This window comes from Saimiri boliviensis, chromosome 11 (assembly GCF_048565385.1).
Source record: "Saimiri boliviensis isolate mSaiBol1 chromosome 11, mSaiBol1.pri, whole genome shotgun sequence".
NCBI lineage: Eukaryota > Metazoa > Chordata > Mammalia > Primates > Cebidae > Saimiri > Saimiri boliviensis.
Genome location: NC_133459.1, coordinates 66,436,853 through 66,454,667, shown reverse-complemented (window position 1 = coordinate 66,454,667; position 17,815 = coordinate 66,436,853). Strand labels below are relative to the sequence as shown.

The 17,815-nt window shown below is 43.9% G+C and overlaps 1 protein-coding gene across 3 annotated transcripts in view; it reads left to right on the top strand.

Annotated features, from left to right (window-relative positions):
• WLS (Wnt ligand secretion mediator) overlaps positions 1-17,815 on the top strand; it is a 127,293-nt gene that overhangs the window by 50,338 nt on the left and 59,140 nt on the right. For 2 of the 3 annotated variants that reach the window (XM_039473620.2, XM_003921430.4), the window contains exon 3: positions 14,516-14,640. In XM_039473620.2, the coding sequence (XP_039329554.1) occupies positions 14,516-14,640 (125 nt within the window). Of the gene's footprint in view, positions 1-3,211; positions 4,002-14,515; positions 14,641-17,815 lie in introns of those variants that run through there. The other variant, XM_074380998.1, reaches the window with a different exon arrangement.

Below are 17,815 nucleotides of genomic sequence, written 5' to 3'. Positions count from 1 at the left end.
TGTAGTGAAACCCTGTCTATTGGAAGACCTGCAGGCCTGGAGGAACAGTGGGAGAAAAAAGACTTTTACTAACATTCTTATCTCCACCACAGAGGTTTCCCACAAAGCAGACGCCCCCCATGCATCCCTTTATAGGCTCTCCATAAGGGTCATGGGTCGTATTCCCTTTCCAGGGCTATAGTTAACATGCCTTTCCTGGGAAAGGAATCTGAGCATTAAACACGTCTGTTTATAGGCTCTCTGCAATGAGACGCTTACTATGTGCTGTTATCTCTCTCCAGCAGTCAGGCTATGTGGTTTGTATTTTACACAGAGTTCCTGTTTTTACAGGAACAGCTCAGCAGAGCCAAAGTTACAAGCCACATTTTAACTTTTCACACTATTCTTTGTGTTGCCAAGTATGATTAGTATAGAGCATAACAAGTACAGTAAAGCAAATAACTCATCTCAGGCAAACTAAGTTGAAGATAACACAGTAAACAAAATATCAACCACAGCTTCAAATGTCTCAGATTTTGCCAGTCCTTCCAGAGGCTTGGGCTGTTTGGTTACCACCAAGGGGTCTGACACATTCCCAGCACCTGTCTCTACAAAAAATACAAAAATTATCAGGGTGCGGTGGCATATGCCTGTAGTCCCAGTTACCTGGGAGGCTGAGGTGGGAGGATTACTTGAGCCCAGGAGGTTGCACCACTGCACTCCAACCTGGGTGAGATTCTGTCTCAAAAAAATAAAATAAAATAAAGAGTGAGTAATTATTATTCCTGGACTTGAATAGAGAGGAGGAATCGTGTTCCAGAGAGAGCAGGGAAGCCCCGAAACTTAGGTGGCAGGGCTGAGTGTTCAGAACAAAGGCCCAGTGGATGTTAGCCACGGGCCTTTCATTACTTTGGGACAGTGGTTATTAACTTCAGGTCAAGAACTTTAACCTTGGGAGAAAAATGTGCATAGACCCTATTTGCACATTTAGCATTTATATTTCAATGGAAACCCTGAAGCTCGTCCATGGAATTCAGAGGTTTATGAATCCCAATGAGGCTACGCCCCATGAGTACCAAACAGCATGCTGATCAGCACTGTAGCAATTGGAGAACATCTTCAAATAGAAGATTTGGGAAATTCTTAGCATTTTTAGGAGAATGTGCCCACCAGCATGATTTAATTATTTTTGACTATAAACATAGCAACATGTAAATTAAAATATTTTGAAATGGAGGAATGTTAAGATGGGAGCAGAGGTGTATGGGAGACAATCTCTTAGAAAACAGAAGAGTGGAGGGAAGAGCAGGACGAGAGTTAGCAATGGGAACATTCTTTTGGATGAAGGTAATTCAGTAAAGGCATTAGGTAGAGAGAAGGAAATGTTGATTATGCATCTCCTATGCATGCTCAATGCTAAATGTTCAGGGTTAAATCTGTACTGTTCTCTGTGAGGGTATTATTGAAGAACAAGTTTTAAGTTTTAACAAGTATGAAATTATGGAAGTTAAGTGACTTCTCCAAAGTCATGTGATTTGTAGGTGAGAAAGTGAGGACTAAGACCATATTTTTCTACCATGAAATGCTCTGAAATAACATGTCGTGTGCAAAGGACAGTAGGCCCATACGTTGGGCTACAGAAAAGTGTCCATATTAGAGAAGAAAGATGAGCTGCTGAAAGACAGAGGGGCTGGAGATGAGTTGCCTTGATGACCAGCTAAGAAATTTGGAGTTTGATCCTTAAGAAAAGGAATTGAAAATCACTTCTCTAGTGCTGAAATAAAATGTGGAATTCAGGATTTGAGGCTCGTAGCTTGTCCTTTGAATTATACAGCAGCTGAAAATTGTATTTCTTTTTTTCCCATCTGGACTTCTCACTTGGTGGTTTTCCCGACGGGAGGGCATCTGTGAACCTTTTAATGGGAGAAGTCGTAAAGCTGGGTTAGGGCTGTGCTCATGGGGCCGGCTTCCGAGGCAGGTAAAATCCGACTCCCTTTTGCTTTTCAGCTACAGACACGGCCATCGCTGCCACCACCAGCTGAGTGACTCGGAATCTAGGGGTTGCCAGTAATTGTGGGTTTAAGTCACAGAGGAAAAAGATAAGAGGAGAGCCAGGCTGGTTTTTCCACAATTAAATGTTGCCTCTCGGGCTTCTCTGTTGGCAGGAATCCAAGAGGTCAGGAACCACCAGCCATATTATTTTTGTCCCTGGCTGCCTGCTCTCATTTGTATCCCCTCCTCATTCATGGGAACGAAGAAAAGGTGGGTTGGAAATAAAAAAGCTTGTTCTAGCCTACTTTTTCCTTTACGAAACTTGTCAGAAACAAAGCTTTCCTGTGAAACAGGCAGGATCCCTTCTAGTAGCTGGCTTTTGCTGCAAGCGCTTTTTGTCTCTTCGTCTCTTTCTGCTGGCAGCACAGACGTATTTTTGGGGTTAGAGGTGTAAGCGTTGCTGAAATCTACTTTTCTCCTTGTATAGTTATGCCGTTACGTGGTGTTATTTCTCAAGCACTGTCCTGTAGTCTGGTTCTCCGGTGTTTTTGTATTTGTTAATTGTTTAACTCTTCTATTAGTCAAACTCTAGTTGTTATCCCTTGTCAGTCAAACTCGTTGATAAGTTCCCTGAGGACAGGAATGGTTTTATAGTTCTTTGTTTTGGCCTCAGTGCCTTATATAGAAGGCAGTAAACAGCTGGAGGTGTTTTCAGTTTCTACATTCATGAAATATTAGAACTAGAAAGAATCTTAGTAAGCCTATGATCCAACTATAGTATTTCATGAAATAATACATTATGGAAAGTGACTTACTCAAATTGTATGACTAAATATTGGCCTTTCTAGAACAAGAAGCGAGTCTCCTAACTTTCCTACACCGTGACTCAGAAACATCATGGGAAAGTACCAGAGCTGCTGAGTCAGGCAAACCTGGGTTCACATTCTGCCTCCCTCTCATCTTGGTAGCATGGCCATGGGCCTCAGTTTCCTCACTTTGAGATTGCCTATGATGGCTTCTATCTGGCTGGCATCTGTGTGGGTGAAATGTCTTCACATAGTAGGCAGTCAAAAATGTGAGCTTTTAGGAATCATTGTTTTAGTTCTTTTAAAAATACTTCATTTATCAGAAAACACATTTCTGAGATCTTCTCAGCATCATAAAATGGTGCCAGATTGCTCTTGGTGAGAACTTCGGAGGGAGAGCAGGCCAGTGGGGCTCTTGGGTGGAGATTCAGCCTAGAATGGGCTAGAAATAGAAATTAATCCCACCCTCGGGACATAGGCTCATAGATGTACTGTCTTTTCCTTTTCCCAGTTGTCCCTCCATATAAGGGAGTTTGGGTGGATTTACTCAGCAGTTAGTAACGGAGCCCCTACGTCACTCACACTCAGAAGAGGATGTGGAGTAGTGGAGATCGCCAGGCCAGCAGACCCAGCTTGCTTCCTACATAATGTGAACATCAATGTCATAAACCACTTGATGAGATAGGAAAAGCCCGGGGCTGAGGGAGGAGGTAGCATTCAGGGGCCGGTGTGCGGAGTGATGCATGTAGAAACCAACACAATGGTGCTAGCATCACCCGAAACGAAGAGCAATGATTGTAAGGGAAAGGCTGAGGGACATGGCTGCAGAGGAAGAGCAGAAAGGGAATCGAGCTTACCACTCCTTTGTTGTGGGTGGCTTTTATTGAGGGAGGAGCAGCAGAGATATTCCGAGGCTCCACCAAGGGTCATGGTTTTCCATTATGATTCCTTTTCTCTCACACAGACTTAGGCTTCATCTACCTTCTTTATCTGGAACCCCGGGTGGCAGTAGAATATTGTCCCATTGTCTCCCGGAGCCCAACTTGGGGAATGTCCTGGCTGACCGATGAAGAGGAGGACCTTATCTTCAAATAGAACCCCAAAGCCGGAGTGCAATAATTTCCCACATAAGACATATGAAACAAATACTCCATGTGAATAACACTGGCCTGACTCCAGCAATAACACAGCTGTTGAAACAGCTTAGTCACCAGGGCGATGGAGGTATGTGGTGAGGGAATGTTGGGGTGCCGTGATCTGACATTAGCTGGCTGGCAGCAGCACTGAGAGCCAACACGGGGCTGTGGGAGAGCTGCAGAGAGAATCACCTTCCCGTCCACAGGCATTATTCCCTTGTTTCTTTTGAAGCCCAACCATAATCCCCTCCCTGGGCAAGGCAGACTAAGGAGGAAAACGGAAAACATTTCAGGACTGAGGGGAGGGAAAGAAATGGTTTGCTTCTTTTAGACACCTGGTTTCTGCCCCTTATGCATGTTTATTTCCTGGATAACTTTTTTTTAAATGCCCCAGGCTAGGCAGAGTATAATTTAGATATGGTGAAGGGGAAAAAAAAAACTCATTGATTTACCTTGCCTAGAAAAATGTCTTGACCCTGCTTAGCTTACTTGTGTCCAGGGGATGTATGAGGAAGTCAGCAGGGAAAGTCCTGGCCCTGCTGCCTGATATTGCCCGAGTCTCTGTAGCGATTCATCTGCCACAGCTTGTCTGAAAGACTCTGGGCAGATCTGGGCAAAATACTTGGCTGGCTTCGTCAGGATTTTGGGAGGACTAATAATCTGCCATGGAGTGACCCCATCCCTCTTCTAGCTCTTTGAAGAACTGACCTGCGTGTTTTCTCTTTATCCTGAACTCCCTCTGCACTGTTTGTTTTGGAAGTTGTTAAGTTAAATTAGTCATCCCTTTCCTTTCCTGGTTACTGTATGAGAATGCAGCTGTCAGTCTGTGAACTCTGCCATCGTCTATTTTTAGATGCAGTGTGAATGAAGCTCTCTTCTCTAATTGCATTCAGAGAGAGAGAGAGGGAAGGAGGGAGGGAGGCACGCAGGTAGATTTTCACAGCGATCAAATCAGCTATTCTAAATGCTCTGTGTACTGACAGTGTCCTGGAGAGAAAGCAAAGAAACCCACTGTGTGTTTTCCTCCCTTGGCTGTCAGGTTTGTTTTCTCTCCACATTGATGTTGATTATGGTCAAATAGGAAAGTGCTGTTGCCACATTTGCTTCCCAGTGTTTTAACACTTGCCAGCTTGGATGGTTCTGAGTGCTCTAGCTTTGTTAGCAAAAGCTTGGTTCATCGATGGGTTCAGATTCCTTGGTAAACAGATTCCTTAGAAAATATCTTTCTGGCAGTATTTTCTACAAGATTAAATCATCTTAAGCACACTGAGAACTGTGTCAGCAGTGGGCCTCAGTTTCCTTAGGATATCTCTCTAGCCACTGCCCCCAAATCCCAGTCTGTCTTCCACGCAGCTGCCAGAATCTCCCTCTTTGCTTTAATATCCTCTAAACAACATGCCGCAATGCTTAGTGCAAGCTTCTTCCCTTTGTCATCAGACCCTTCCTGTTCCCCAGCCTTCCCTGTTCCCTCCACTCCCTCTCGCATTCCCTGCCATACTGAATTAGTTGCTTTCCCTGACTGCACCCTGCTATTTTGTGCTTACGTGGCTTTTTAGACATGGGGCTTCCTCTGCCTGTAATGCCTTCACCTATCTTGTTGCCCAGTGAACTCCTATCCTTCGATTCATTGGTAAATACTCACCTCTTCTCAGGAGAGCGAGCCAGAAGATTGTGTCTTCTGTGCTACATTTCTTGACCTTCTCAGAACTCTTGATCTTTTTGTGCTGACTGTATACATCATATATACTTTGAATGCAATACAAACCACATGAAATTATGCTTATTTATGTATATACCTGCCTTCCCCACTTTACCGTAAACAATTTAAGGGCAATGACTTTGCCTTATATGCCTTTTTATCTCCACTCTTGTGCGAGGAAACCAGTAGGTGCTTAAAAATATTTGCCGGAAGCAAAAATAGAGTTGGGTGGTCCATCCAGCAGCAGGGATTTCAGGAGTGTGCATGCAGGGGGCTGCGGGGAGTAGGAGTAACCAGACAGGTGGTGGGGAAAGAAAGTGTTGACTGTCACCAATATAGAGCAAACCACTTGTTTTTGGTGGTAGAGCGACAGGACGTTTAGGGTTGTAAGAGTTATTTGGAGAAAGAAGGATGATAATCATTAGTTTAGTAAATATTTAATGAATATCTTTTGTATAAAAACAGGAATGATGTAACTGTGAACATGACTGAGGCAGTCCCTGGCTTTTAGAAACTCAGCTTAAATAGGAGATGGGAAGGGAGAGAGATGGGGATAAGTAGTCAGGTAGAAACACCATGGAGAGTAAGTGTCACACTGCTGGGTGAACAGGGTGCTGTGGGAGTAAAAAGAGGGGTGCTACATTGAGTTCGGGTGGGTAAAGGAAGGCGAGAATAAATCTGGGGGGAATTCCAGAAGATGAGTAGGAGTTAGTCTGGCATGACTGGGGATGCCAAGCACTGTCTGCAGCCCAGATAAAGAAGACTTTTATAATTCACCCTCTCAAAGGGGGCATCCCTTTAAAATCTGGTGTGATTGTGGGGACCCCTGAATACAGCAGGTGTAGATAACCTTGAGTAACAGCCTTGAAATAGCAGCCAGCATTGGCTGAGTGCCTGCTGTATGCCAGGCCCGTGCTGAGTGCTTGGCATGTATGATCTCATTTACTCCTCACAGTCATAGGAGAAGGGCATCACCATTACTGTTATCCTCATCTGACAGATAGAGACATTTAGTGACTTTCCCAACATTGCACAGGCACCAAGTGGCGAAGGTAGGCTGTGATCCCTGACTGTCTGTCTCCAAAGCTGAGCTCTTACTTGTCTTCCAAGGCAGGAGGGGAGAGGAGCTGTATTTGAAGTGGCCATCCTGAGTAAAAGGAGTAGTGAACGGTCATCGAACTAAAACCTAGACTGCTACATAACATCTTAGCCAACTATGCTGTGTAAGGAGTTTTGACGTCGTGCTGAAGACAGTATAAAGGCATTGAAAGTGTTTCAGAAATCATTTCTCCAGCAGGAAGTGTGAAAATTAGGAACAGGGAAGGTGTTTTCGTCATGGAGGCTGGAGATAATGGTGGCCTGAACAAGGGGTGTATTGGTGAGGCAAGAGAGGAGCATATATCTGGAAGACACCTAGTGGAGTTGACCAAATTTGGTGCTTTGGATTGGCGAAAAGTGAACATGCAGATTTGAATCTCAGGAGGGAAATCTGGACTGGAGAGGTTGACTTGCATCCCAGGAGCAGATGAAATCCTTCAGGGTGAATGTTTTGAGTTAGATGGGTGAAGAGCTACTCTCAGACCAGGTGAACACCAATGGACATGTATTTGTCTATATTCTGTGGTACTTCAGATTTATTTATTTTAAAAAGCAATGATGTCTCTGCTTACTTTCTCAGTGGTATAGCCTTTAAGCAGTAGTAACCTTGGTTGCAATAGGGGTAAGTGGATGTTTTCTAACTGGATGTCACTTTGAAGAGAACCTAATGTGAGTACCATTCTCCCTTATCCTCGTCATGTTCCATAGACAGATATGTGAATTCAGCCAGATGATAATACATCAGAATACAGCAAGGAATCAGTTTTTCAGTGCTTAGAAATATGTCTTCTTACATGTGAAAATAATTCTCCACCATTCAAATGCTTGGTATGACGAGGAAAGATGAGAGAGGCGATGTGAACTAAACTGTTAGGCTGGTTTGCAAAATAATTGTACTCATTCATTTTTATAACCACTCACACCCAGGCCTGTAGGGCATCTTAAGAAAACAGCTAGGGCCAACTTTATAATTAGCTGAGTCCATTTTTGCCAGACCTAACCATGTATAAGACAGGGTTGGTTTTGTTATTTCCTTAATTGAAAGCGTCAAGAAAAATACAAGCCAGGTCAGAGAGTTTTTTATTGGGGAAGGAATGCTGGCATAAATAACCTCAGATTATATGTCTGCCAGAGGCTGGGAGGAGGTTCATCTCTGCGGCCTCTTTCTGAGGTTACCCAAACAAACCCTGGTGATTGGCAGCTCCCCTATGGAATGTGGGAGCGCACATGAGCATTGAAACCTCTTTAATTTTTTTCCCAGGGCAAAGGCTCAGGAAAGTCACAGTGTCTCTAGGAACCTAAAAGCTTGTGACAACCATAAAATCATTCCCAGTGTTTCCATACCGCAGAGGTGGAAACTGAGACTTATCAAGGTTGTTCAGGCGGAAAACCAGAAAAGTAGAATTCAAAATCAGATCTATTTGGTGCCCAGTGTGTACACTTTCTACTATCCTGGCTGGCAAAGACCTGTTTCAAATATAGAAGGTGTAGAGAAGGTGTGCAGAAGGTGAGAAGCATTCTAATGTCTTCCTCAGTTAAGGTTCTAGTGGCCTTTCATTGCATCTTCTTCTCCCCACGTCCCTACCCCAGGGACCATTCTTACATTAAGAGCAGCTGCCCTAGATTTCTTGGGGACACTAGACTTCTTTCCTAGCTATTTCCAACCCCCTTCCCCCAACCATCGCCATTGTTTGGGGTTTATAGAAGGGACTTGCTCTTCTCTCTGACTGTCCACTTGCCTGTAGAAAAGCTAATTGGCTGTGCGTTTTGCAAGCAGGGCAGGGCAGTATAACTGGTATAGAGACAGACTTCCTAAGGATACAACTAGTTGATGATTCCCAGTGTGGAAAGGTATGGATCTCTCTGCCTGTAATGACACTTTACAGTCTAGGTCTGATCCTATGGAACCCTAGAGCATAGGGGAAACTACCCCCATAACAGGGTGGAAATAGTAAGTGTAACAAACTACAGTGCCTTTCCACACTTCCCTTCCTCTGAGTATTTTGAGTGAATTCTCCACCCAACCAAAATATGTCTCCAAAGCTATTTGAGAAATGTGAAGCTTGGTTAGCCCATAGGACCTATGGACTTCTATACCAAAGCTGCTGGCATAGTACAGGTATGGAAAACTATGGATTTCAAATCTCCAAATGCCCTATGCTGATACCTTACCACTGTACCCCATGAAACTGGTATAACCAGTGTCCTTGTTTTATAGGGAAGGTTCTCCAGTGCCAAATGTAGCTTAGCCTTCCTGCCATTCTCCCAGGGAGTTCAAATTGGATTCTTCACCTTCATTATCTCCGGGGTGTGGAGGGGGAAGTATTGCCCACGCAGTATCCCAGGAGTCACGAAACCAGTGTTTTATTAAATGCAACATCGTCATTAATGCTGAACTTTATTTCCAAGTCCATTGGCAGCAGAAGAGAAAACAATTCAGGCGACCCGCTTAGCAGTTTTACTGTGTTCCTCTGTCTAGTGCTTTCCTGTTTCTGAGTTTTGCGATCTAGGTTTGGATTATGGATTCATAGAGGGAAGCTCTATGTTCCTGAAACCTGGTAATTCTTTTGAATTAAGGATAAGTATAAGAGTTTCACTTCCCTAATAAAATGACAACAACAATACCTTACCCTTCATGCCTTCTGCTCTGTCTTAAGCATTTTTCATGCAGTAACTAGTAAAATAATCACAAAATTCTAGGCGTTAAGTCCTATCGCAACAGGTAAGGAACATGTCTGCTAAGATTGACCTATGCTACCTCATGCCTGCTCTCTATCTGGGGGTGGGGAGTGATACCACAGTCTCGTGAAGGTCACTTGAACAGGCCATTCTCCCTGTGGTTTCTATTTTTTATGTATATCATAAAAGATGGCAGGATGCTATGAGACTACAGGCTATGAAGCTCCAGGGTCCTCAGTCTGGTATTTCTAGGGGCAGGGCTTTCTGAGTTTTGGCATCTTCACCTCAAACACAGGAATAACACCTCTGCTTCAGATTGCACAGGGAGTAAGGAGATGATAACTCGAGAAGGCAGCAGAACATGCTATAAATTTAACAACCAATAGAAGAAGGCTTTAGAAAGCTGAGATTAGAAAATTCCAGACATTCTTATGAGCTATACTTACAGCCCCCCAGGAACACTTCCTGTTTCTCTCCTATAGAAAGCTGGAAAGGTGTTTAGTCTGAGTTGCCTGGCTCTTTGACCAAGTCTGCTTGATTCAGCTGTAAGTTTCTTTTGAATTCTGTGTTTTTTGGTTAGTTTGTTGTTTGTTTTCACCCACAAAGGTAGGAGAGTGCAGTGTGGTCCTCATGTGATCCAGACTGAAGTTTTCCTGTTTACTAGCCATATATTCTCTGGCAATTTTTATAACATCTTCTTCCCATGATGGATGTGAGGCCTGAAGAAGGCTGGTGCATGTTAACCTCTGAGGAAGGAGAGCTCTGTCTCTTATTAAAGACTTAGCATATTCATATTGTGTGACTGCTTTGAGGGGCTTCTTTTATCACAAGTTAGCCAGTTTTCTTTAAGCAATACAAAAAAAAGTGATTTTATTTTAAGGCAATTTCAATGACTTTATACAAGTTCCTTAAGATCTGGGGGCATCACGTTACTCATTAATTAAAAGGCAGTATTCATGTCCACTTCATGGAATTGTTGGGAACATTAAATGAGGTAATTTACATGAAAGCACAGAAACCATGGGATCTTAATATGTAGTAACTGTACACTAAAATACTGTTTGCAGTAACTGTTTTAAACTACATATTTTAAAACAGTTTTTCCTTTGGGATCCCTAATAGAGCGAATAAGTTTTGAAGCTGGGACCAGGCAAGGAAGCAATCTTATCGCGCTTTGTCTCTCTGAGGCTGCTCTGAACCAGGCCCACCTCAAACATATGTGGGGCTTGGGGAAAGAGTTTGAATGAAGGCATGCCTGTCATGTGTCTAAATATTTAAAAGTGGTCAATCAGGCCAGCAAACTGGTAAGCCAAGTACAAGCTCATTGATGATGAGTTACCTACATCATAAACTGAATGGTCAGGTTTGAATTGAGGATTCGTGAACAACTTGGAATTCTGTGCCAAAATGTGACTGGCCAAGAAGTGTGGGCCCCTACACCCCTTTTCTCCCCACTTCTGGCTCCATCCCATAAAGAGAGGAGGCTTGCATGCTTGTGTATGGACACCCTAACTTCCAAGCTCAAGCTCTGTTCATGCCTTCCAACAAATAGCCTTTTCACCCCCACCCCTCCCAAGAGCACACAAGTGGTTGTCTAGTTCCTCTTGGGAAGCCAGATATGGAAAGAGGCCACACAGACCTTGGAAGTAAGATTAGAGTTCAGAACTGTCTATGCAGAATCTCGGAGCATAGTCTAGAAGTGACGGGGTTGGTAGGCCCTGGGTATACATATCCTCTTCACTTGGGAGTCTTCTTGTCCTATAAAGAAGGGAACAGCTGGCTGGGCACAGTGGCTTACGCCTGTAATCCCAGGACTTTGGGAGGCCAAGGTGGGTGGATCACGAGGTGAAGAGATGAAGATCATCTTGCCAATGTGGTGGAACCCCATCTCTACTAAAAATACAAAAATTAGCTGGGCGTGAAGGTACATGCCTGTAGTCCCAGCTACTTGGGTTGCTGAGGCAAGGGAATCTCTTAGACCCAGGAGGCAGAGGTTGCAGTGAGCTGAGATTACGCCACTGCACTCGAGCTTGGCTACAGGGTAAGACTCCGTCTCAAAAAAAAAAAAAAAAAAAAAGAAATAGTGAACAGCTGACAGAGTGGGACCCTTTAAAAGTGTGGGGCCCAAACTTCAAAGGCTCCTCTTGCCTGTGTCTAAGGCCAGTGTTGTTCTGAACCTATGGCTCCAAGGAGAACATAGTCTCATACATGTGAGCTATTCGTAGCCTATATGTGAGCTGATGACCTTCTTACAGCTTTTCGTGTTTGTACCCTTGTGGTTCTCCAAGCACCCTTTCCAATACAGTTGAAAGTCCCAGTTGCTACTCTCAGTGTTAGAAGTAGGATGTACTTTATTGCCTAAGATTGGACTCCATGGAAGCTCTGGCTGATTCTTTCTGTTGACCACTGAGGCTACTAAGTGGGGAGAAGTTGTAGCCAGCTTGGTCCCTGACCAAGGGGAGATACCAACTCTGAGCATTGCTTCTGCCAAGCTGGGAGTTTCTCCTACAGACCCTTGCTCTTCCCCACATCCAGCCCTGGGTCTGTGTATTGCCCTGGTGTCCTCAAGTCCAGTCTGTCCTTGGACTGCGCAGAGATGGGAAGATGTGGGAGAACTGAGGTCCAGCCGTTTTGTGTGCAGACTTTGACCCTGTCACCCCATTGTCAGTGCCATGCTTTGTTCTGCCTTCTGCAGCCCCTGGCACTTTGAAATTCTGAGTGGCTTCAGGTTCCTGCAGACATATTGGCTCACTCGTCTAGAATATCCCCTCTGTAAGAGTGTAGGCTGTGGCTGTCAGGAAACCCTACTTCATGTATTTTTTTTTTCTCTTAAAAAAATTTTGAGGCCGGGCACAGTGGCTCATGCCTGTAATCCCTACACTTTGGGAAGCCGAGGTAGGCGGATCACCTGAGGTCAGGAGTTCAAGACCAGCCTGACCAACATAGAGAAATCCTGTCTCTATTAAAAATATAAAATTAGCCAGGTGTGCTGGCACATGCCTGTAATCCCAGTCACTTGGGAGGCTGAGGCAGGAGAGTCACTTGAACCCTAGAAGTGAAGGTTGGGGTAAGCCAGGAGCACACCATCGCATGCCAGCCTGGGCAACAAGAGCGAAACTCAATCTCAAAAAAAAAAAAAAATTGAAACTCTAGTCTGCTTATGTCTTTACAGTTAGTTTTTTCCCCTGTGATTTAATATGTTTTGCTTTTCTTTACTGTCTTTGTCTTTATTCTGTGGAATTTCAGGAGGAAAACGCAGCGGCCAATTCACCATGTTTAACTGGGGGTAAAAATGATAATAATAATAATAGAATAGTGGGTCCTGATGTTCATTGAGGGTCTCCTCTGTATCAGAATGGCCTCAAATTCCTTCTTCCATGGATCGTCTCTTCCTCTTCGTAGATTTCTTCTGATAACCAGGGATCTGCCACGCTGCCATGTCAGCTTCAAGCCACCGTAGACCAGTGGCTAGAAAAGCTCTGCTTTTTCAGAGGGCAGTTACTCCTATTTGTTTCCCTGTGATGTGTGTGTGTGTTCAGGTTGAGTAGGCATTTATTAAGCACCTACTGCTTACTAGGCAGTATACAATGCTTTCACTAACTTGACTTTTAATCCTTGACATAGCCTTTGAGGAGGTAGGTGTTACTTAGATGAGCAAACTCAGGTGCCTGGATACTGAGACTTCTTCAAGACTGAATAGCCAGAGCCTAAAACTGTGTTCATTTCCATAACTCTAGTGATGGCTGGATCTCCAGTCATTCATTAACTTTCTTTTTTTTTTTTTTTTTTTTGAGACGGAGTTTCGCTCTTGTTACCCAGGCTGGAGTGCAATGGCGCAATCTCGGCTCACCGCAACCTCTGCCTCCTGGGTTCAGGCAATTCTCCTGCCTCAGCCTCCTGAGTAGCTCAGATTACAGGCATGTGCCACCATGCCCAGCTACTTTTTTGTATTTTTAGTAGAGACGGGGTTTCACCATATTGACCAGGATGGTCTCGATCTCTTGACCTCGTGATCCACCCGCCTCGGCCTCCCAAAGTGCTGGGATTACAGGCTTGAGCCACCGCGCCCGGCCTCACTAACTTTCTTAAAACATTATTTTGTGATTATTATTATTATTATTATTTTTAGCTCATCAGCTATTGTTAGTGTATTTTATATGTGGCTCAAGACAATTCTTCTCCTTCCAGTGTGGACCAGGGAATCCAAAAGATTGAACACCCTGGACTAGGTGAGATAATGAACATAGGCAGGATGACCTTCTGCGATTTATGCTTTGTTTTTTTTCCTCATTAAGACTTCTCTGTTCTTGAACTTGCTCATCATAGTATAAAACAGACAAAATTAATAGGTACAATGTTTTATTAATCTAATCTCCTTAATGAGTTCTGTGGTGAGTTAAACCCGTTTGTGGTCCAGTCCCTACTGTTATGGAAGTATGTGTGAACATTTATTTGTGCAATTATGTATTTATTATTATATTCCTATCTGTGTATAAGTCTTTAATTTTGGAAAAACATTTTGCCTTTAACATTAACTTCATCCACACTGAAGGGATATTGACTTTTGGAGAAGTAGCAGATCCGATATTTGAGAGCTTTTGGGAATAAGTTTAGAAGGATGTTTAGAGACCAAATTGTGACCAAAGGGGAGCCCCAGGGGGACATGTCTGAGGAGTGGCTGAAAAATTTGGTCACATTTATCAGAGAGGAAAGAAGACACAGGTAGATGTGCTATGGTTTTCAAGAGCGTTAAGGTACTTTTTATGGAAGAAGGAAGGACTCACCTTCCATGTGGCTTCTACAGGCAGACCTAGGACCAGTGGTACAAGTTACGGGAGGATGAGATGTGACCATCTGCGTTCCCTCGGAGGGAGTGAGGCCCCTGTGTCTGGAAGTGTTTAAATGGAAGCTCTTGACTCTGGCAGAGTGGTCACGAGAGGGGACCCAACACTTGCCTTAGACTTTCATCCAATGACTTTTAAGCCTACAGGTTTGGAGTTGGATAGAAATTAATATTTCTCTTTTGTCTTACTGGTTTCCATGGCAGAGCCTATACAGATTTTTTGAGCTGTTTCTGAAATGTCTTTCCAAAGGCCATTTCTGAAATTGCATCTTTTCTCTTGCAGGAGAAAATGCGGAAGTTTCCATGGACGTTTCCCTGGCTTACCGTGATGATGCGTTTGGTGAGTGGACTGAAATGGCCCATGAGAGAGTACCGCGGAAACTCAAATGCACGTTCACATCTCCCAAGGTACGACCCTTGCTGTCTAAGCCAACAGAGTTTTTACTTGGTTCCCGGGTATTTGGAAAGATTTGCTTACTTTTCATAGGTGTGTCCCTTACTTCTTTGCATGAGAACAGCTTTGGTAATACCTGCTCTACGGAGCATTTTATTTCCTCCTATCTCCTACCACTGGCCTTTCCTAACTTTGCTTTTGCCTGTTATTAAGATTTCCTGTGAAATCGTAAAAATACGCGGTTGAAGCCTCTGAGTACATTGCCCCAGCCTTAGCCATTTTTTCCTAAAGAGGAAAAAGATTGGGTGGTTTGATCACTGACAGCGTGACCTCAGGTAAGCTTACATAATCCTTAATTCCGTTTTCCTTAATTCAGTTTTAAGCTTACATAACCCATAATTCAGTTTTCCTTCTGCAAAATGAGGTAAGAGTACCTACCTTGGGAGTCTTTGTATGGCCTAGATCAAGCTTGTCCAGTTCGCTGCCTGCGGGCCACATACAGCCCAGGACAGCTTTGAATGTGGCCCAATGCAAATTCATTAAAACATTTTTTAAAACATTATAAGATTGTTTTGTGATTTTTTTTTTAGCTCATCAGCTATTGTTAGTATATTTTATGTGTGGCTCAAAACAATTCTCCTCCTTCCAATGTGGCCCAGGGAAGCCAAAATGTTGGACACCCCTGGACTAGATGATACAATGAACATAGGCAGGGCCTTATAATTTAACATCTCATCTTGGACATGTTTGATTAGCCAGATGGGTCACTAGGAAAAAAGGTATAAACTAAGGCCCTCATGGGCAAACCTTATACCCTATAACCCAAGTACCTATTGCAGTGTTTTCTGAAGCACTAGGGGAGTCTCCCTCCCCAGGTTTCTTAGACTAAAGCCACAGAAATTATGCTCTGAGAACTAACAGGTGCAGCATCACCTGAGAGCTTTTAGGAAAGGCAGATTCCCAGGGCACACCCAAAACCTATTAAGTCAAAGTCTCAGGGGGTAGGAGCAAGAAATCTGTTTTAACAGGCCTTCAATTTATTACCTTAAACTTAATAAAGTTTGAGAGCCACTGCCCTAGACCCTCTGCTGAGTGCTAAATATAGGGCTGTTCTCCAGAGAAAGTCATTGGTGGGTAGAAATGAATGATAGACAGAAACTAGAGGAAGCAGGAGAGAGGAATAGCTAACATTTTCAGATCTTTGTATGCAATGGAGAAAATTAATTAAAACCTTTCTAGCTATCTCTGCAAGTTGACTGCATCTTTGAAATACTGGTTGAATATCTAAGCTAGATGGCTTTCAGATCCAGAATTTTATCCTTAGAAAAGGGAAAAGTCGTTTCTCTTATTTATACACACGGCGGGCACTGAGTAGCAGGAGGGAGAAGGGTGTTTGCCTGCAACTGCTTCTTATGATGGTTGCTTAATTATCTTTAGAATGTGTTGATCCCTTTCAAGAAAGATATTAAACCTTGAAAGGTATGAAGGAAATGAATCATCAAGTCTCTGCTTTTTGATTGCAGTGAAATTTAGTCTTGAGTCTCAAGATTAAATGAGAAATTGCTTTAAAGCTTTTGATTCCCTGGTGGATTGTGAAGTTTAAAAAAAAAGAAGTCAAGTTGCCACCTGCTGTAATTTGTCCTAATTAGCCAGTCTCATGCTGGAGTTGAGGGAGATCTAGGTGGGGGTGGGGGAAGAAGAAAGAGAGGAGTCTTTCTTCTTAAATGCCCTAAATCAGGCGCCCCCAAACTTTTTACACAGGGGGCCAGTTCACTGTCCCTCAGACCGTTGGAGGGCCGCCACATACTGTGCTCCTTTCACTGACCACCAATGAAAGAGGTGCCCCTTCCTGAAGTGCGGCGGCGGGGGGCCAGATAAATGGCCTCAGGGGGCCGCATGCGGCCCTCAGGCCGTAGTTTGGGGATGCCTGCCCTAAATACTGGCAGAGGCAGAACTTTAGTGCATGAAGAAAAGTCTCTAACAGGATACAACGAATTTGTCTCTGAGACAGGAAGGTCGGGCCAGTGTCCCAGGCGCCAATGTGTCTATTTTAATTTAAACTTAGGTAAATTTGTGTCATGGGTGGCCATGTTACTCCATAGTGCCAGGAAAGTGTGAGACACCCAGAGACCCATAGCGGGGGATTAGAAGTGATCCTGGAGATCATCTTAACTTTCTCACTTAGGAGGAAACTGAGGCCACATGAGGCAGGGGGTGGTCCAAGGTACACAGCAAGGGAGACAGGACAAGAATCAGAGCCTCCTGGCTTGGAGTCCAGGACCTTTATTACAGCACAATGCTTGCCTTTGGACAGGGCCCATGTCCTCCTCCCAGTTCTGCTACTACGTTTGAGACCTTGGGCGAGACACACACCAGATGGTGTTAGACTAAGTAGGTTTTGTTCCCTTCCCCACTCAAATTCTCAATTTCCATAAATAAAATCAGGCCCTGATTGGAAACAAATCAGAAACCGTCCTCTTGCTGTTACCACAGAGGATAATCAGCCTCCTCGCTGCAGCTTGATCCGAGGGCGAATTAGAGAATTAGAGCCTGTAGTGAATTTTCACTGGTACCTGCAGAGCCTGCATCTTCCCTGACTTGAAAGTGTAAGAGATAAAGGAGTGGAGCGGAGAGAAAGATGATCAATATAGGAAGAATCCTCTGACCTGCAGCTGAGGTTTGAAAAAGAAGCAGCATTCTTTCTACAGAAGCATTTTTTTTTAAAATCTCACATGCCAACTCTAATCAACTGGTGTGTCTGACAAGAGCCACTCACACCTTAGGGGTAAAAACTGCTGACGACTGGTTGGTTGTGTCTGCCATGGTGGGAAAGAGGAGAGGGACACACCTCCCCACCTCCACCTTACAGTGTGTGTCTGTCTCTGTACAAAGGTCTGTTTACTGCACTCTAAGCTCAGACTGTCCAGTAAGGAACCCTTGCCCCCAGCCAAGATCTCAGAAGGGGCAGAGCCCCTGCCTTCACACTCTTCGAATATAGACTCCTGTTATCTTCTTTCTTCTTACTTCTTCAGTGAATCTTTGCTCTGAAGATTTATCACAAATTATGGAGGTCTTGCAAATTCAGGCCAAGGAACAACCAATTAGATCTCCCCTATCACTTGATCAAGAGGTACCAAGTAAACATTGAGGCTGACATAGAAACTGAACATTGATGGCAGACCTTCATCT